We start from the raw sequence: 21,696 nt of genomic DNA, 5'->3' as shown, positions 1-21,696 counted from the left end.
ATTATTCATGTTGTACATTGTATTTTGATCCTTCATTTTTGTGGTCATCACAAGCTTAGTGGAAAGGAGTAAAAATATTGTAATCACTGAAGACTTAAAGTTGTCTTGTATTTGTTTGTTTCTTTTTTATTAGTGTAAACATGTTGTCGTATGAACAGCTAGCTGACATCTTGAATATCTCCAATTTTTCAATAATTTCAAATTCAACAGGTTCTTTTAATTAAAACTCTATTATGCTATTATGAGCTATTTCAAAATTGATTGTTGGTGCAAATTAGACAAAACCTCAGGTAAAGTCACTTAAATCAAACTGTCTGCAAAATAATTGAATGAAGAATAATCACTTTCTTCTTAATTTCAAGATAGACACAATGCTATATTTTGCTGTACAAGTTATTCAATAGTATATCTATTTTTTACACAACTTTTGACATTGTTCTGTACAAGTTTATAAATATTCAAAATGTATGAACTACTTTCAAGCTTTACCCTTCAGCAAAGCACTATTCTCAGGATGACTGTGTCACAACTAAGGAATATCTAGGGACTCTAGCATGAGTAAATCACAAAATCAAACATTTTCTTTATCAGATTTCATGCAACCAATACAATTCTGAGTGACATCTTCATGCAGTAACACTATGATACAGGAAAACATGAAAATGTAGTGTTATCTTATTAAATGAAAATGTTGATGCCCTTTCTACTTTTTATGACCTTCTAGCATGCAAGAAAACTTACTGTTGGTGACATCTACAGAAATAAGTATTCCAATAAAAGTTTTAACTTCAAATTATTTCTAAATATTAGACAATATGGGTGTTTCAAATCTGATATGCCACAGATCACAAATTATCATAGATATTTGCTGAAAAAAGCAAACGTTTGTTTCAGCTGAAATTCATTAAAGATTATTAAAAAAATATATAGAGATTTTTGTTGAATTTTACATTGATTGGGACATGCAAACATATAGTGTGCTTTGATAACTAAAAAATTAACAATACATAGCATTTTTTCTCTATGATTAAATATTCATTTGGTTCCTCCATGCACATAATATTTCCCATTAAGAAAATTATTTCAAAACCATGCATTTTTGTCAGTTTTTGATAAAAATCAAATCATGCTATCTTCAGTCATGTCAGTCCTTCAAATCTGTTTAAAGATTTGTAATATATGAAACACTTAAAATTATTTTCTTTGCTCATAGCCACCAATCTTCTTTGAAAAAAATCTCATGAGTTGATACTTAATCCTAAAATCCTTTCTTTTTTTTCTGGTCCATACCTAATTATCTTCTTTGACAAAAATTAAATGACTTGATTTTATAATCCTTTATTTTTTTTGGACCCAAAAGAGTCTCTTAGTACTATTTATTGCAAACAAATTTTTATACATCCTGAATCATCCAACACAATACAACACACATTTCAAGACAACTTCTTCCTTTTAATTCAAATTGTATATGGTGAACCAATACCTGGAGTAGTGATTTTGTGGTAGGGGAATAAATGAGTGATTCCTATTTTCTAAGTAAGAAATAACTGGTACAAGTGCTGTTGTCTTTAAAATCAATCATCTAAATTCAAATGAAAAAAATAATGTAAGATAGAACATAGTTTTTTTTAACTGTGCATGTATATTAAGAAAAAAGTATTGGGATTGCAGCTTGGGATTCTGTTGATACATACTGGCTGACTAGTTCCTGTTGATCCTCTTAGCGGCGCTAGTGAACCACCCAATGATCTCATCGGTTCTAGTCCACCATGCATTGATGGTGTACCCATACTCTGTTCTGCCTTCAATGGGCCAAGTTGTAACTGTAATGGTCAAAAGATAATAACTAGATGTGTCAGTTTAACACAAATGTCAATTTTCAAACAAAAAAAATGGAAAAATATTTAAGGAGGCTCGCGGGTATAAGATTTTTCAGAAAAAAATTAAAAACATTAGTTTTTCATTACAAATTTTATTTATTACCTTTAGTAGTTGTTACTTTATCATATGGTACAATAATCATTCCAAAAAATCAATTTGTGTTGGCCCCAGGTGACTTTTAAGGGCATACGATACAGTTTTGATCCCGTATTTACAGTTTGATGAAAATTTCTATATAGGCTATTTTTTGCCTGATTAAATCAAATATGTAATAAAAAATATACCTTCATGTGCTACTTTTTGAGTTAAATGAGGTCGAAATTTTGTATATTTGCTCAAAATTCGGATTTGTGGCCGTATTTTCCCTTTCGAAAGAAAACCATAACTTTTTTGTTTTAAAAGATAAACACAAATTGTTTTTTCTTTTAAAAATAATTTGTAATTTCTGTATTTTATAAGTATACTAATAATTTATGCATTTTTTATTCCAAAAATAACTCATATTTATCAAATGGTCATGAATTGAGAAAAAAACGTATTTTTTTGCTGTATATTTATCAAAATTTTAAAAAATTGCACTATTTACAGTTTTATAAAATTTGGTTCACATAATCTCCCTGCAAAATGAAACAAAATGTTGTTTTAAAAAATAGGGGTCCATGCACTTGTTTTCAAATTAAATCAGTTTGAACGATAAAAATCAGTCGAAAAATGCATCTTTTCCCGATATGTCATAGTTTGATGTCACGAAAATAACATTTTACGTTAGCAACGTCATTACCTCCCCTGTAACTGTATCGTATGCCCTTAAAATGTAGATATCATTGAAAAAGCTCCAAATTATCTCCCTTTGGTGCAAAAATGCAATTTTTTGGCATTAAAATTAAAATATCTTTTTTAACTCATCTGTGACCTATATTTTTTATTGTTGTTTTCGAATAAGCTGTTCATAAGCTAAATAATTGTAAAATTTAAGCGATTTCTGTAATTTAGTTCTTTTTTTTATTTCGATATTACCGCTATTTCTCCTATTAGTTCAACAGAAAAAAAGGACATTAACAAAAATGTATGCTTCTTTCGAAGGCAGATTGTGAGCGTAAATAAACGGTGACCCCACTTTTTTATTTCATTTTTCTATTAAGTATAAGATAAAGTTCATTTATAGAAAAATATAGAGAAATCCTATATTAAATAAAAAATTTGATTTAGACCCACGAGCCCCTTAAATAATAATAGCAGATTAATTGGAAAAAGACTTTAACTCAATTTGAATTTCATCAAATATACATAAATAAAAAATAAACACACCGAGCACACAAAGGGTTGTAAAAATCGTTTTTCATAAATTGTTTAAAGAACAAAGTCTTAATTCTGTCAATAGCAGGTCATAAATCTTAACAATTTAAATTAATTAATCAGAACAATATTCTAGACGTCATTTTTTCATGTCTCTGAACAGGAAAATGTATGAATGCAAACAAATATTATTCACTCATACCACAAGAGAGATGAATTAAACGATGAAGTTCTTGACGTACCTTAGGTTTTCCTGGTTTCTCTTTCTTTTTCTTGCCATCGTCCTTTCCAGCTTTTCCTTTCTTTCCTTTTAAAAGAATGATAATTTTAATTAAAATGATACAGATAAAAATTACAAAAAACAATTTTATGGGTCCATTTTTCTATGAATAACATTGAAATATGAACCTAACTTTCATAAAAACCTTACCAATATTTCTATATATAGATATAGGAAGATGTGGTGTGAGTGCCAATGAGACAACTCTCCATCCAAGTAACAATTTATAAAAGTAAACCATTATAGGTCAATGTACGGCCTTCAACACGGAGCCTTGGCTCACACCGAACAAAAAGCTATAAAGGGCCCCAAAATTACTAGTGACAGTAGTGAAAAACCATTCAAACGGAAAAACCAACAGTATAATATGTTCCCATCAAAGTAGAAACTTTATCAAACATTTTGACTACTTTATAGCAGTAAATATTTTGACTACTTTATAGCAGTAAACATTTTGACTACTTTATAGCAGTAAATATTTTGACTACTTAATAGCAGTAAATACTTTGACTACTTTATAGCAGTAAATATTTTGACTACTTTATAGCAGTAAATATTTTGCATTATTCATATCAAGGTGAATAAATTAGGAAAAAGCTCATTACGAAAACTATTATTGGCAATAGGCTATTTGCCAATTCCCGTCAATTGACCCTGTTATTAGATATCCCTTTTTAGTTGTCTCCCTTATGAGGGACATTTATTTTTTATTTACAATGGGAAGCTAGCAGAAAGAGCAAATTTACCTGTGCGTAATGTGAGTAATCTTTAAGGTTTTCAAATCTTTTAATTACAATAATTTTTTGTTAAGCTAAATACTTTTGTCATCAGAAATTGTTTTTCTTGAAAAATTAGTTGAACCCCTGATACACCACTTTCAATTTGCTATGCTTTGTATTGGCAAAAGCCAATTTTGTCCGGTATGGAACCAGTCTACGATTCACAAAGGGAAGTAATTCGTTTAAAAAGTGTGTAATAATAGAATCAAATCGGTAATTGGCAAATGGACTATTGTTAAAATAACTCCTATACAAGACTTAGGGGAAAAAAAACAACTTAGTAGATAGACAGCACTCACATGACAGTTACATTTTATATGATGAATCTTAAAAGGTTCTATTCAAATATATGCTGCTTTGGATCTTCAAGTGCAAATGTATACATTGACGAAATATCACGCAGACATGTCCTATTGGTATAATGGTAGAACACTTTCATGAAAAATTTACATATGTTCTGCAGGGAAATTTTATATGGAAAGATGTTTTCTCCATACAAAAAATAATAAAGATGCGCACTCTCACATATCTGGAAGAAATGAATTGAAATGAATATGGATTCTAAGGGGTCACCAGGCCAGGCAAAGCAGGCTAGATTATCCCACTAGGATTCTTGACTTTGCCCCAAGGAGAAGTTTGTTTTGGCCTCAATTTTTCAGTAAAATTCTCTTAAACTTACCAGGAGAAGCTGGTGGGCCTCCACTTGGTCCTCCACTTTTGGGTGGACCTGTAAATATAAACAAACATTATATAATTGCTTCCACATTATAATGCGTAGAATGATAAAGTAAACTTGGCATAAAATTGACCAATGTTTCTTTTCTTTTCTTCATTAGCTGTAAGCAATTTAGCAATTATGATTATGAGTTTTTAGCGTAACATCTTCCCTTTGATGGTGTATTTCCTTTTCTTTATGAGACTGTAGACACATGAATTCTCCTCATATTCTATTTTTACTTTACATAAGAAGTGGGCTCCCACACATATGTTTAACCTTTCACATTCTGTATGGGTTAGTCCTAAGCCAGGAGCCTGTTATGCAGTGTTGCTCTATTTTTACTGTCTATCATATTTTTCATTTATGGTTTCATTAATAAATCAGGCTGTTTGTATTCTCGTTCGAATTGCTTTACATCTGTCATTTCCATCAAAACCTTTTTTAAGCTTGCTATGCTGCATGGATTTTGCTCATTATTGAAGTATGTATTGTGACCTATATTTACTAACTTTTACATCATTTAGTTTCTGGTGGAGTGTTGTCCCAATAGCAGTCACGCTGCATTTCCATGTTTTTTTTTAAATCAAACTATTTGTTACCTGATCCTTTATTCATATTAAACTTCATTCTTTCTTCAATGACCATCTGTCTGTAGAATTCATCACAAGGGTGATCCCATATACTGGTACCCAAGGCAAAGTTAAAGTAATACAAATCTCCATTTGTGTCTTGGCTGTAAAGAGATGTGTTATGAAGTTTATAACACACTGATAACATGGTCAAAAATTCTGTACAGATTATAATTTGTACAACAATACAATTTGCACACAACATATATATATATATAGATATATTCATGCATGTTTCAATGATGACAAAGATAGCTATTCTATAAGAATGAAGTTGGGTCATACAATATATCATTTTATTGCATAGCAATATAATATTTCCCACAGAAAGTAACCAAAAGTTAGCATGCAATAAATTCTAATATTGCACTAGTGCAATAAATCATAAAAATTCATCAACGACAAAATCTTAGTTTAAACCAATTTTTTTACTTTCAAATATTATATTGCTATACAATAAAAGGGTTATTGCATGAATATTGGGGAATATTGTCCCTCGTAGAACATATATTGCACTCGCAAGCTCATGCAATATAAAATTCTACTCTGGACAATATTCCCCAATATTCATGCAATAACCCTATATTATAAAGATTGTTCATATCAAAATGGTTTTTATATCAACATGTAAAAAAGTAAACAGTGAAAATCTCCAAAACTTGATTTTCGTAGATATTGTTTTTTGTTTGTTTTTGCCAAGAACAAACCAATAGAAAATGTGTAATTTGTTGAACATTCACTTTCAAGGTTTATCTTCCCCCAAGAAATCCAAAAATTGGTATCTAACAATTTATAATGAATCAATAGTAACATAGCAGCAAGAATACATCTTTTTCCATTTTTGTAAAATAAATTTCTTTCAACTGTTAATAGGTATAAGGAGATGTGATATGAGTGCCCATGAGACAACTCTCCATCCAAGTCACAATTTGTAAAAGGAAACCATTATAGATCAAACAGTGTCTTCAACACAGAGCCTTGACTCACATCAAACAGTAAGCTATAAAGGGCCTATAAAAATCTAGTGTAAAACTATTCTGACGGGAAACAAACAGTCTTATTTATATAAAATATACATGGATACCAAATGTTTTCATATAAATGCAAATATTTGCTTTTTTCTCAAGATAAACATCTTATCTTATCTTCTTTCAACTTTTATTTTTCCTTAACATAGATGATACCACTTACCATGGTCTCCAGTGTTCAGGTAAAGGTGCTATAATTCCTTCTTTAGCTATCCACATCAGGTGGCCTTCCTTGTAAGGATCTATACCAATGATCTGAGCATACTCAAATATCTCTGTAAAATAGAACAAAATAAAGTTCAAAACATAATGGATTTTTAATATCATAAGTAGTTTTCTTACTTTTCTACAGTGAATATTGAGAACTCAATGATATAAAACTTGAGGCTCTCAAGAGCCTGTGTCGCTCACCTTGGTCTATGTGAATACTAAACAAAGGACACAGATGGATTCAAGACAAAATTGTGGTTTGGTGATGGTGATGTGTTTGTAGATCTTACTTTACTGAACATTCTTGCTGCTTACAATTATCTCTTTCTATAATGAACTTGACCCAGTAGTTACAGTGGAAAATGTTAGTAAAATTTTACAAATTTTGTGAAAATTGTTAAAAAAAAATGACTATATAAAGGGCAATAACTCCTTAGGGGTCAATTGACCATTTTGGTCATGTTGACTTCTTTTTAGGTCTTACTTTGCTGTACATTATTGCTGTTTACAGTTTATCTCTCTCTATAATAATATTCAACATAATAACCAAAAACAGCAAAATTTCCTTAAAATTACTAATTCAGGGGCAGCAACCCAACAACAGGTTGTCTGATTCATTTGAAAATTTCAGGGCAGATAGATCTTGACCCGATAATTTTTTTTACCCATGTCAGATTTGCTCTAAATGCTTTGGTTTTTGAGTTAATAGCCAAAAACTGCATTTTACCCCTATGTTCTATTTTTAGCCATGGCGGCCATCTTGGTTGGTAGGCGGGGTCACGTCACACATTTTTTAAACTAGATACACCAATGATGATTGTGGCCAAGTTTGGTTTAATTTGGCCCAGCAGTTTCAGAGGAGAAGATTTTTGTAAAAGTTAACGACGCCGGACGCCGGACGACGACGCCGGACGCAAAGTGATGGGAAAAGCTCACTTGGCCCTTCGGGCCAGGTGAGCTAAAAATGACTATAAAGGGCAATAACTCCTTAAGGGGTAAACTGACAATTTTGGTCATGATGACTTATTTGTAGATCGTACTTTGCTGAACATTATTGCTGTTTACAGTTTATCTCTTTCTATAATAATATTCAAGATAATAACCAAAAACAGTAAAATTTCCATAAAATTACCAATTTAGGGGCAGCAACCCAACAACGGGTTGTCCGATTCATCTGAAAATTTCAGGGCAGATAGATCTTGACCTGATAAACAAGTTTTCCCCCTGTCAGATTTGCTCTAAATGCTTTGGTTTTTGAGTAATAAGCCAAAAACTGCATTTTACCCCTATGTTCTATTTTTAGCCTTGGCGGCCATCTTGGTTGGTTGACTGGGTCACCGGACACATTTTTTAAACTAGATACCCTAATGATGATTGTGGCCAAGTTTGGTATAATTTGGCCCAGTAGTTTCAGAGGAGAAGATTTTTGTAAAAGTTAACGACGACGACAGACGCAAAGTGATTGGAAAAGCTCACTTGGCCCTTCGGGTCAGGTGAGCTTAGAAAAGCACTTGCAAGATAAGGACCCAAAGCACTAGCTATCTTATGGACTTCTGAGCTGAAAGACCCTTAAACTTTCAAATCTGAAGCTTTAATCTGAATACAAGATTAGATTACATACCAAAAATGTATTCATTGAGGACTTTTCTCACAACAGTAAAAGATGAGAATTGTACTAAACTTGTAAAAAAGGTTTTTATTGCTCCTCTTAATTTAAGATTGCTTTTTAAAAGTCTTTAAAAGAATTTGCTGTTTATTGTATTGTCCATTTTTCTGGTAATTCTGGTCATATCTTTTCTAGTCTGTGCCTCCCTCAGTCTGTTCGTTCGTCTGTCTGTCCCTTTTCAGGTTAAAGTTTTAGTTAAAGTTTTTGGTCGAGGTAGTTTTTGATGAAGTTGAAGTCCGATCAACTTGAAACTTAGTACACATGTTCCCTATGATATTATCTTTCTAATTTTAATGCCAAATTAGAGATTTAACCCATTTTCACAGTCCACTGAACATAGAAAATGATAGTGAGGACGAGGCATCTGTGTACTTTGGACACATTCTTGTTTTTTTAATAATTGCATTAATATTATATTGTCATGTTCTTGTTACAAATCATGTAGATGCTATTAACTGAGATATTCCTGTCGGTCCATATTTCTGGGCAAAACAAAATTCACACACTATTTCTCTCCAATTATTTTTTTAATACTTTTCAACTTTTAATGGTCACAAAAAGAATCAAACTCCGGCAAAAATGCAAGCCATGGAGACAACATCTGATACAATTTTATAATTTTTGACCAGGATAATCATCAAAGACAGGAAATCCTCCACAATAGTGTCTGTTATTTCTTAGACTTGCAATCTTTCCAGTGTAAGATTCTGAATTTTAGATTTTCCTGATGATTGTACATTTATTTAACTTATATAAATGTGTATTAAAGAGTTAACAAACCTTCATCGGTTGGTTTGTAATTCTCATCATAGTCCTCCTCCAGGACAAGCTGCTCTCCCATCATCATCTTGGCAGATTTTAGTGTGGCCAGCTTTTAAACGGATGTAGTAAGAGTCTCTGTGTGACCTATAAAATAAAGAACCATATGTTAGTGAAGTGTAAATTATTGAAAAAAGGCAGCTAAAATATACACAACACAAACTATCAAATTGGCCAACACATAGACAAACTGTTCAGTATAATAAGGCATTGGCATTAACGTCAGATCCTAGCATATTCTTTCTCACATTTGTAACAAACATTGTACATTATTGAGTTTTTATGCCCCACCTACGATAGTAGAGGGGCATTATGTTTTCTGGTCTGTGCCTCCTTTGTTCGTCCGTTCGTTCGTCCGACTTCAGGTTAAAGTTTTTGGTCAAGGTAGTTTTTGATGAAGTTGAAGTCCAATCCACTTGAAATTAGTACACATGTTCCCCATGATATGATCTTTCTAATTTTAATGCCAAATTATAGTTTTGACCCCAATTTCATGGTCAACTGAACATAGAAAATGAAAGTGCAAAGTTCAGGTTAAAGTTTTTGGTCAAGGTAGTTTTTGATGAAGTTAGAGTCACAACTACTTGAAACTTAGTACACATGTTCCCTATGATATGATCTTTCTTATTTTAATTCCAAATTAAAGTTTTGACCCCAATTTCACGGTCCACTGAACATGGAAAATTATAGTGCGAGTGAGGCATCCGTGTACTATGGACACATTCTTGTTATTGCACTATTTTCACAAGGTTATAATGATATGATTTTATTTGCATTTATTTAACTCAAGTGACCTATATTAGAGTTTGAGAAGGTAAACAAGTCAGGTGGTTTTTAGCTTGCTATCAATTATGGCAATCATACTTTAATGTAATTTTAAATACTATTGTTTATATTTAGCTTAAACAAACATGTTCATGATGTTAAAGGCCTCACTAACTTCCAGTCTTTTTAAAACTCTAGACAGCACTTAATAATTAGACTTCAACAAAGTTATTTAAAATAATACATTATTTTTAAAAGAAAATTTTAATCATTTGGGAAGTACACAAAATGTATTTTTAATTTTGCTGCATTAAAATTTGTTTTTTATATTTCAACACTAAACATTATCAGAATTTTGATAAAATAAAAGTATACCTATTCAAAAAGTGGGCGTATTACATTTTCGCAATTTTAGCAAAAAAAACCAGCTTTACGTTTCCGCATTTTCGTGCATTACTTTTCCGCAATAAATAGATACTATACATTTCTGCATTTTTACCTGTATTTCACCTGTAATGGCAATAATGATGTAGAAGACTAGTTTTTATTCTATTATAGTATTTTTTTCTTGATTTGTATTTTATAAGTTAACATAATTCCTTCAACATGAAGGTTATATTCAGAGTTAACATTGTGAGTACTTTTAAAAAGGCACCATGTGAAATGTCACCCCAAAAGCATTGACTTCGGTCCTTATTTGGTTATATCTTTTATATTCATTTGCATATGTTCGATTTATTTTTTGGACACCTTTTTTGGTTTCAGTCAGTATTACCATTTCCATCATGTCCGTATCGTTGTTCTTCATAGTTCGCAGTGTTTGAACTTCTGGTATTTCATGTCTGCCCTTTTCTAGGCGGCTTAACAGTATGGGTTTTGTCATTGCTTAAGGCCTAAAGGTTGCCCTTGATAGCATACATCCATTTCACACTGATTTGAATTCTGGTGAAATATTTGTCATTGGGCATAAAAATTAGCAACAAACAAACAATCAATCAATTTACAATTCAAAACAAAAAAAACATGCATTAGCGATATATTTAGACGAATATTAATGCCAGAATTAGCCAATAGTGTTTTAAGTAGCGCTAAACACCAAAGACTACCGAAGAACAAAAAAACCTGCCCCAGATTAACCTGACAACTGGCAGAGGCATACAATAAAAATAAAAAAGCGGAAACGTAAACAACCTTTCACAAAATCAGTGTAAAAAAAATGCGGAAAAGAGTACAACAAAAATGTGGAAACGTAGGAATTTTAATGCAGAAACTTAGTAACAAATTGCGGAAACGTAAAACGCTGCAAAAAGTGTACTTCTACAGTCACTATTTACATGCATTTTTTACCAACAATATACACGTCATTTTTCTGGCTTATCTCAGTTGTAAGTTCTTTCCACAAAAAATACATAAACCCACTAAAATGAGACATTTTTATGGATTGTGGTTATTTAATAAAAGAAATCATTGATTTTGTGTTTAAATATCCCATTGGTTTTTGCATGGTTCATGAAATTCCTTTCAGTCTGAAAGAATCATCTGTCCAACCCAGTTAAAATGACAGTCAGACAATCAGATGTTTGTAATACACATCTTACTTTTTAAAGGCTGCCAAAATTATTAGAAAAGGCTTTTAAGAGTCATATATTGTTATTTAACAGCTTGATTCTTAATCTATTTATCAGCTTTTCTAACACTGATTATCCAATAATTTCATGTAGAATTTCTTTATCCTTCTATTTACAATATAAATTATCAAATAATCCTTAATTATGAAAGAACCAGTTTTAATTTAAAAAATCTACTATATATTTTTAATATATTATACAGTCAGAAAGAAAATACAACTTGTACATATGCCTTTCTGATTTATATAAACACTCATGAACCATATTAAAAATTTGATTACATACATGTGCAAGTTTAAAAATTAAAAAGAGAATACAACAAATTGCCTGAGTCTTATTAAAATAAAGTCTCAAGATAACACTTAGCCTTAATTTTAAATGAAAATTGTAACCTATTAATCACAATTTTGATTTCATAAAAATAATAAGTAATTCCTGAAGGATTTACCACACTGTTTAAAGATAAGAAATCATACTGAGGATCTGTCAGAGACTATGCACGTTTTACAATATATGTATATTTATACTGTACAGATGTCAGAGCACATTATTTTTAAATGGCAATTAAAATGGATGAATTTACTACATTGTACTTCAAATCAAGAGAATTAAAACATATATACTTTTTGTAATAGTAAAAGAAAAAAAAGTATATTAAATTTTGATAAATATAGGCGAGGGCAAAAAATAGGACCAGAAGGTCAGCAAAACCTTTTTTTTATTAGCAAACCATCTTATCATGTTGTAAAGGTGTTTTTGTCAGTCAGATATGTTTTACTCAGGGTTTTTTTTTACAATAATAGTCAACAGTTTTCTGCATTAAGCTACATGTACATGTAGAAGTGGAATCAAAAGAGCAGTTTTTCTCAGACCATTAAGAATGCTATATTTTGTGTTGTCAGGATGTAGGCAGAATACAAGATTTGCACATTTTAATTTCCTACATGTAGCATTGTTTCAATAATTCAAACTTTGCAAAAAAAACCAACATTTTATTACAGTGTGGTAAATTCAAATAGATATATTGCTAAATAAACACCCTACAGGGTCGTGCCATTAACACTTATAAAAATTAAAAGGCTGATAAATGTTATATAAACATATCTGTGTTCTCATCTGAATAATTACTTTCTAATTAGTGATGTACATAGAATAAGATATTACTTAAAAGGATTTTTTCTCACATGCAATTGTTAATTCTTAATATTAGTTATATATATTTGAAATAAATATATTCTTTGGCTTTCTGTAAATGTTAAAGGGAGAGATCCATTTGCGCCACAACTTTTTTCTCAAATGCTACGTTTGCGCCACCTGTTCTAAAATTACATGGTATCATTTGCGCCAAAAATAAAACATACGATTGCCCCAATTAGAAGAAAAATGACTTCCCTCCTCCTTTATTCAGACTTCGAACCAGCAGTTTACACGTCAAATGTTTCCTTTTTTGAAACATTCTTTCTTATTACTGCTGCTGCATGAGTACTTCCCAATTTAACGTATGTACATTGTAGTAGCTTGCAACTTCACTTTATTGTACAAAAAGACAAACATTGAAGGATGAAATGCATAAAACAGTTCATAATAATTCCTATAGAATGCTTCTGCTCCATTACCGGTACGTCTTGCAGTAGATGGAGTTTCAGCCAGTATGAAGCACTGTGTCATTAACATATGTGGCCAAACATAATCAGCAACTTTTCACTTTAGACATGTACATGTACATTTGTTGATGATATTCTCTAAATAAATAAGTCAAAATTTGGTGACTATGTCAAACACATCTATCCCATCCAACATGAGATAAAAGGATACAACAGATACAGTTAAGTATGTCTTAAATTTTGACTTACATCTAGAAATTGACAATGTGGGTCGATTGAAAACAAATTTGAGTGAAAGAGATGATTTCAGCTTCCCAATAGAGAACTTTTTATTTCTATGTAGGAACATTCCTGCAGAGTCTGCTAACAGAGTATATATCTTCCAGTTAATACAATATTCCAAGGCTTGTATTTCATTGATAGAGGTTCACAGATGATAGTGGTTACCTATAATGCTGTACCTACAGTCCCATTCTCCTTTTCACAAATGAGACCTACATGTGCATGTATTAAATTAGACTTTCTACTGGCTTTCATGGCTTTGTGCTAATGTGCAGGGTTTAAGCTAGGATTTTGAGGGCTTTAGTCACTTTTGCGCGCTATTAAAATCAACCTTATTTTGTGTAAAAGCAAGGGACCAATGATGTATATAACTAGCTTCATCGTTTGACTTTGTTAGATTTTAAGGGATTGAGGCACCAGCATGATTGGCAGTTATTGTATGATTTGACTGTATTGGCCATTATTATGAAAGATTCTGACTTGGAATCCAAAAATTTAGTTCACAATTTCTCTTCAGTTTGTTCCAGGGGTCATTCCTGATCAACAAAAGTTGAATTCTATTTTTTTTTAAACAAGGAATCACCGCAGAAATTAACTTGCAATAATTATTTCACTGCATAATCATTATCCTTATAAAAAATCTAAATCGATATTTGGAAATCATTTCTATCAAGTTGGAAATGTGTAAAATCCTTTTTGGAACTATTATAATGACTGAAAGGAGGTTGTAAACAAATCAACAATAGATCACGTTTTCAACTTTCGGTTTTAAGATGAAACGAAAACGGGAAGTGACACGTGGATAATAAATTCAAAACGAGTCCGCATTCATCAGAAAATTATCATTTTTCGATTTAAATTCCTTTAGTAAGAGATATATATTTGTCTCTCTCGTTTAATTGATTCTAAATGATTTCGTATTTTCCTTTTTTAAATGTCTATAAATAGTCAAAAGAATAATTTCACGCATGCGTAGAACAAAATACAGGAAGCACCTGTTCAACTCATGAAAGTTTTGAATAAACACATTAAAGTTCTTTATTTTAAATGGAAATTGCCTAAAGTTTTTGATGAAAATTTAAATCAAATATGACAAAAATGCCTTCAAATGACGAATCTACGACAAACGAACAGTGTTGTGATCGTTTGAGAAATATTGAAATTCAATTGCGAACTGTCCGGGTTGATTAAATGACGAAACTTTACTCCTGGTTGTTGAAATGCCGACCGACTGATTTTCCTGGAGAAATAATTATGATGGTCATTCAATTATGGGGTTTATTAATAATTAACGGATTAGTGACCCATCCGATGGTGATAAGCGGATTAGTTGTAATCACAACTTGTAACATCTGTTGAATATGTTAATTACCTGGAGGTCATAAACTTGTCAAAAACATGAAGACAGGTAGATTTATAGTTTTTATTGCGAAATTTTTTTACACTTTCAAAATTAAAGTGACGAAATTGATTTGAAATACTTTCGTCAATGAGTCATTGACGAAAGTATTTCAAATCAATTTCGTCACTTTAATTTTGAAAGTGTAAAAAAATTTCGCAATAAAAACTATAAATCTACCTGTCATTATGAGAAAACGCTTTCCTAAAATACGAAAGTGACGAGCGCTAGCAAAATCACTGTATAATGTGACATATATGCCACATGTTGAGCTTGATCTGTTTACCCTTCCGTAGCACCTGAGATCACCCGCGTTTTTACAGTTTGTGCTGCTCAGTATTTAGTTTAATGTTTGGTTTTGTGTACTATTGTTTGTCTGTCATGTCCGTTGGTCTTTTTTAGCCATGGCGTTGTCAGTTTATTTAGAACTTTTAAGTTTGGATGTCTCTAATGTGGTTAGCCAGGGAAGTACAATACATATACTATAAGTAATTATTGAATTTCTGTCGATTCAGAAATTATACGAAAAATCAAAAACTGGCTTTTGTACCCTTGCAATTTATTTGGTCCGACTGACATGTTCATAAAATATTCAAAACACAAGTATGACATTGTTTCCATTTTCGTACAATGCTGTTCTAAAATAACATTTCTTTTGAATGAAAATATGTGTCATTTGACATTTAAAGGGTCCGAGTTTGAGGGGGGGCGAGACCATTTTCGGGACGCCGGGATTGACCGATTTTAGCAACGGGAAATTGGGATTGCCTTTTTTAAAGATCGGGAATTCGGGATAGAAAAACATCGGGATACGGGAAACCCACGTTTTTAGCCATGGGAAATCGGGATTTTTATGTTGAAATATAACGGGATTGACAAAAAACTGTACCTTGGACAGATAAAAGTGCTATTTTTATAATACTTCAATCAGAATCGCATCCAGAAACAGAGTAGATCCAGATCTATTGTTATTTTCTGCTCGTTTTTTTTTAAAGTAACCGTAGCCAGTGCCATATTTAATATCCACTGTACGTGAATGAAATGCTAACCAAAATTCATGATAAATGTCTAATCTCCTTGGTATTAGTACTAGTGTCGCTCTGATTTAGAGGATCAGTATACCCAAAGAGGGTGGTAACGGTTTGTTTTCGTGCAAAGTGTTTTGCCATTTTTAATTTCAACCTTCCGTGAACACAGTTCGTGCTTCACTGTGAATTTGGTAAAAACGGCAACGTGCAAGCAATTTTTTTTATTTTTCGTTCATCGTGAAATTTGAATTTTATTTCGCGTTTGCCCGTGAACATAACGCCTCTTTACAACCCTTCCCAAAACTTAGACTTGATTTGGATATTTTCAATAAGAGTAAGATTATGTAAGACCTAAAAGAAAACACATGTGTTTCCGGTACCCTTGAATATATCTACCCAAATTTTAAGTACCTATAATCTAACTCTACAACTTAAGTTTTTTTGGATGTTATGTGGACAAGCACTTACAAAGTCCGAATTTTTCTTCCATATGAACCAGTCAAAAACGTTTGAAAAAAAAATAATTTTGCTTTCCTACCTATCCTAATTTTTTAGGGGATGTTACCTGAAACACCTGTATTTTTTCTTGGCCTTACTACACAGATAATTTCACAGACACAGTCTTCTCTATAATCGAATATCATATAAAAATATTTATGACATTCTACAATTTTGAAGAAAACAAATACCCCAACTTGACGTGTTTAAAATGTACGTACTGAATATATTGTTCAAAATGCACAAATTCAGGAAAGCAAATAATTAAGAACAACATTACTCAAAGGGTTTAATTTTCAAAGTTTACCAGGACGGCCTCCTTTAAAAGATGTGTCAGATGTGTCTATTCGTTACCTAAAATAGTGGAGGACCTCTTTAATAAATAAATGGTGATTTCTTGTTTATCGGGATCGGGATTTTTAACAAAATATGTCCGGGATTTCGGGATTTTCTGATATTAAAACCGGGAAATCGGGATGAAACCCCCTCTAGCCCCCCCTCGAGTTTGACAGCTTGCTTTGTTCAGACATGTTTTGATAGTTTCAAATATGTAAAAACTAGACTTTATCTAATCTTTTTCTAGACAGCAAGTAGATAAATATATTAATTTCTAGGGACTTTCATATTTGCTTCTTGCATTAAGACTTTACATTTATAGCTTTTGAAAAAGTTTGGAAAAATGTTTACCTTTCCAACGACAGTACATTCTTTTTCACCTGCTGAATTGTGGGTAATCAGGTAAACAAATTTATAAAACTTGAGCAAAAACGGAACTGGTTACGAACATTTTCTCCGGAATAAATTTGTCAGCTACCGGCCGACTTTCTTGTTTCACTGATGAGGCCCCTCATGGGGGGGGGGGGGGGGGGGGGGGGGGGGGGGGGGGTGTCCTAGTAATCACATAATCACCATTTTTTTGCCAATATAATCACATAATCATTAAATATTTGCTTATCTTTAGTAATCAAATAATCATAAACTAAAAATACAGTCCTAGGTAATCAAATAATCATGAAATATTTGGCTTAATAATCAAATAATCATTAAAAAAACGGCCAAGTAATCACATAATCAAAAACCCCATGAGGGCCCTCACTGATCCAGGGTCCGTGTTACACTTTTCAAGTCAAAGTATTAACAAGTTTTGAAATTTAAGATTTTTTGATTTTTTTTCAAACTTTTGAAATATCAAAATTTCAAATTTTTATAAATGGTTTTGAAATTGTCACCAAATAAGTTAAAACTTGATTTTAAAATTCTAAATATCGTTTTTAAAATGATGGTTTCAAATAGCGAAATAATCAAAACTGCACGTAAAGTTAAGTTAAGGGAGTCTAGCCTAGATAATTTTTTTCCCTAAGATAGGATTTCTCTAAAAAAATTTCATGAATGAACTTTATCATATACTTAAAAACAGTAATACAAAAAATATTAGTCACCGATGAGTTAAAGAAGATAATTCAATTTTAATGCCAAATAATGGCATTTTTACACCAAATGTTTTTTTTTTAACTGATGAAAATTCCACAAATCTAAAATTTCAAAACTTTTGAAAATTTTGAGTAGAAAAATGTTACACAGACCTTTCAGCAAGGATTTGTATTCACCTTGTTTTCAGTTAAATCTAATTTCTTTTTTTAAAAGATAATAAATTATTTATGGTTTTCAAATATGGTTTTCATCTATGAAACCATATATTTAACCTAAAGTTCTAAAAAATGGTTTACGGTGATCTAAATTTTTGATACAATCTCGGATGGTTATAATAACACAATCTATTTAAAATTGAAGAAATTCATTTTGCTTCTTTTTAGAAACAAAAATCGTGTGCAGATTTATAAACTGTGAAGGGCAATACTCTTGTAACCAAAATAGCCTGGAAACAAACATTTTAAGCAAATCTTAGACTTATGGTGAACACGTTCTTTTCTAACTAGCACTTTGTAACTTTAAACAGTTTGACGGAAAAAAAAAATGACTACAGATATATTTGCTGCAACTCATATAAAAGAATCTTCTGTAATGAAAAAGAATAAAATGCTAGATATCCCTACAAGAACTACATGTGATGAGATGGTTAAAGTATAATTTTTTCGTAGGCAATGTCTATACACGTACGTTCAGCAAAAGAAAACAAACAAAAGGGTAGTAGCCATTTTTATGGGTACCGATTGCACTCCTTTAATTTTACTAAATTATATCATCGCTTAAACAACGACGTCATTCGTGCAGACATGCATCTTTTACGTTCAGGTATTTCACATTCCATCTTTTTATGGTAACATTCTATACAAAGCACAAACTTGTCATCTTTCATCTCAAAAGCTAAACAATCCATTAAACAGGCTTATTCAGGACTGCATATAGTTACAATACTATTGGAAAGTCATTAAAATTGACATTTTTGGGGGAATTTATATTGATACACTCATAGGATCTTTGCATAGGAAAACACACATTTATTCTAAAGCAAGTTGTTGACATGATACGTGTTATGTTCTTCTCGTATAACTTATGATATGATGAAACTAATTCCATAACGAAAGGGACTGTGCTCAATTTTCATTTTAAAATGACAAAATCGCAATGATAAATGCACGCAATAACTACTGAATATACAGTAGTTTTATTTTGGAATCTACTTATTTAGTTATCTAAATCTATTTGAAAAACCAAATGAAAGCATTAATGTCCGTTCTTATTAATTGATAACATACTCGCAAGTATATCAATTGGTGAAAGAAATATTGTTTTCTGATTATACAGTTTGGTCCATGTTGGGACGTTTACGCTTTTTGATTTGCAATTTTTAGTGGTTATGTGCACTTAGGATAAGACATTTGGATTGTGATCCATTTTTGACATAATAAAGGAATCTGACACAAAATGAATGTTGTGAAAGATCATAAAAACTTTGCAATGGGTTGAAATATTTGTATTAATTTTTAATTGAAGATTTATTGCTTTTGCGCAATACTGTGCAATTCAGTGAAGACTTCTTGCTTTGGTGCAAATATTGTGCTATTGCACAATACTGTAAAATAAAAAATTTCTTGCTTTTGCGCAATACTGTGCAGTTGAGAGATTTCTTGCTAATGAGCAATACTGTCCTATAGCGCAATATTAGGCAATTGAAGATTTCCTGCTATTGCACAATACTTTATATAATAATTTACACATCATATTTAATGTGTGTCTCCTGTGTCATATCCAGTGGCGGATCCAGCCATTTTAAAAAGGGAGGGGGGTTCCAACTATATGCTCCCATTCAAATGCATTGATCGGCCATAAGAAGGGGGGTTCCAAACCCCGGACCCCACCGCTGGATCCGCCACTGATATCAGCATGTTTTGCTTTAATATACATATAAGAAATATAAAGCAATGGAAAAATGGAAATATTTAAGAAAAAAAATTATGAAAAAAATAACACACCCTTTAATCCCCATTTATTTTAACCCCCCTTTCAGTAATTACATAAAAAAATAATTCCAGCTTTCCCTTTTAAGCATGGTACCTTGCTGTACAATTTTAGAGAGATCCATACACTTGACCTCAAGTAATTGTCTGGAAACTAGAAAAAAATCTTGTTTTGGTCCCGTTTCGACCCCTAGTTCCTGAACGTTTGGGGCAATTACCCCCAAAATTCAATCCCAGCCTTCGCTTTGTGTTGGGATACCTTGCATTACAATTTTAGAGGGATCCGTACACTTCACAAATTATTGTCTGGAAACTGGAAATTGCTTGATTTTTGCCCCCTTTTAAGCCCTTAATTTCTGAACCTTCAGGGCCCCAAACTCAATCCCAGCCTTCCCTTTGTGATATGCAACCTTGTGGTACAATTTCAGATAGACCCAGTCACATAAGTTATTGTCTGGAAACTAAAAAATGATAATTTACCCCTTTCGGGTCCCTAATTCCTAAACTGTTAGTATTATAACCCCCAAAATCAATCACAACCTTCCTTTTGTGGTTTCAAACCTTGTGTTTTAATTTCAAAGAGATCCATCCATTTAATCTAAAGATATTGTCCGGAAACCAAGTGTCCAGACAACGACGACGACGACAAAGTCATACCATTAGACTGTTCACCATAAGCCGATACCGAAACTGAAACCGATACCGAAACCAAAAATAGTAGGGAATGGTAAATCTTTATAATGTTAATTATTTCAACCTTTTTACTCCATTATATTGTTTGAAATTTGAATACAAAAGACAGAGTATTACTTCAATTCATCAATTCACATGAATCTATCAAAAAGCAAAGTTAAATTCAACCATTATTTAATTACACCAATGCAAGTAATATACAAATTAAGATGTTGATACAGTTTATTTATGATGTACATTAAGCAGGTTTTGTCATTAGGTAATAGCTGCACATAGTTCTACAACAGGTGCAATAACGTTCCGACTGTGTCTATAAAGAAAATCTATTATTTAATGAATGTATATTCGTCTTATGGAATGTTCTACATAAACTCTTCTGCACTAATCTTTTGATCGAAAAATTTGTGTTCATCGTAGATAAATGAATGTTAATTGCATAGCTCAGTATATAGTATTGCACTATGATGTTCTTATGGATATATGATATCGTCAAGTAAATAAAAATCAGGAGAAAACGATAAAATATAGTGTAGACCGATCACATCTATCAATCTGTATGTCATCGCGTCATTGTTATGACATGGAAACCATATTTGATGTATCTTATTTTCTTCCGTGTATCTCTTATTACTTAAATGTACATGGTTATAGTGTATACGACAATGTCCACTATAAAACCATGCCTGGTTTTTGGTTGACGATTTATTATATGGTAGGTGCCATAAATAGATCCAACAGTTTCTTCCAATTCTGGCCAATCACCCTTCGTAGATTCCCATTTTCAGCTGACGGATATATAAATAAAGGCAACAGTAGTATATACCGCTGCATGTTCAAAACTCATAAATCCATGGACAAAAAACAAAATCGGGGTAACAAACTAAAACTGAGGGAAACGCATTAAATATAAGAGGAGAACAACGACACAACATTAAAATGTAACATATACCCACAGAAACGGAATAAACATTAGACAAAATCCTATGAGAATAACAAATATAACATCAAAACCAAGTACATGAATTTGGGATAGATAAGTACCGTTACACGTCTTATAGTAATGTGAATTCACGC

At 31.8% G+C, this 21,696-nt stretch overlaps 1 protein-coding gene across 4 annotated transcripts in view; it reads right to left on the bottom strand.

Annotated features, from left to right (window-relative positions):
- LOC139524338 (centrosomal protein of 164 kDa-like) overlaps positions 1-17,284 on the bottom strand; it is a 52,293-nt gene extending 35,009 nt beyond the window's left edge. For 2 of the 4 annotated variants that reach the window (XM_071319099.1, XM_071319102.1), the window contains exons 1-8: positions 17,198-17,284; positions 9,268-9,393; positions 6,775-6,886; positions 5,554-5,687; positions 4,916-4,963; positions 3,420-3,484; positions 1,695-1,823; positions 742-753 (exon numbers count right to left, since the gene is read on the bottom strand). In XM_071319099.1, the coding sequence (XP_071175200.1) occupies positions 742-753; positions 1,695-1,823; positions 3,420-3,484; positions 4,916-4,963; positions 5,554-5,687; positions 6,775-6,886; positions 9,268-9,334 (567 nt within the window). In that variant the 5' untranslated portion in view covers positions 9,335-9,393; positions 17,198-17,284. The remainder of the gene's footprint in view (positions 1-741; positions 754-1,694; positions 1,824-3,419; positions 3,485-4,915; positions 4,964-5,553; positions 5,688-6,774; positions 6,887-9,267; positions 9,394-17,197) is intronic. The other 2 variants (XM_071319100.1, XM_071319103.1) reach the window with 1 other exon arrangement.
- Between the last annotated feature and the right edge of the window lie 4,412 nt (positions 17,285-21,696).

Source organism: Mytilus edulis, chromosome 5, assembly GCF_963676685.1.
Source record: "Mytilus edulis chromosome 5, xbMytEdul2.2, whole genome shotgun sequence".
NCBI lineage: Eukaryota > Metazoa > Mollusca > Bivalvia > Mytilida > Mytilidae > Mytilus > Mytilus edulis.
This window is presented reverse-complemented; position numbering and strand designations above follow the sequence as displayed.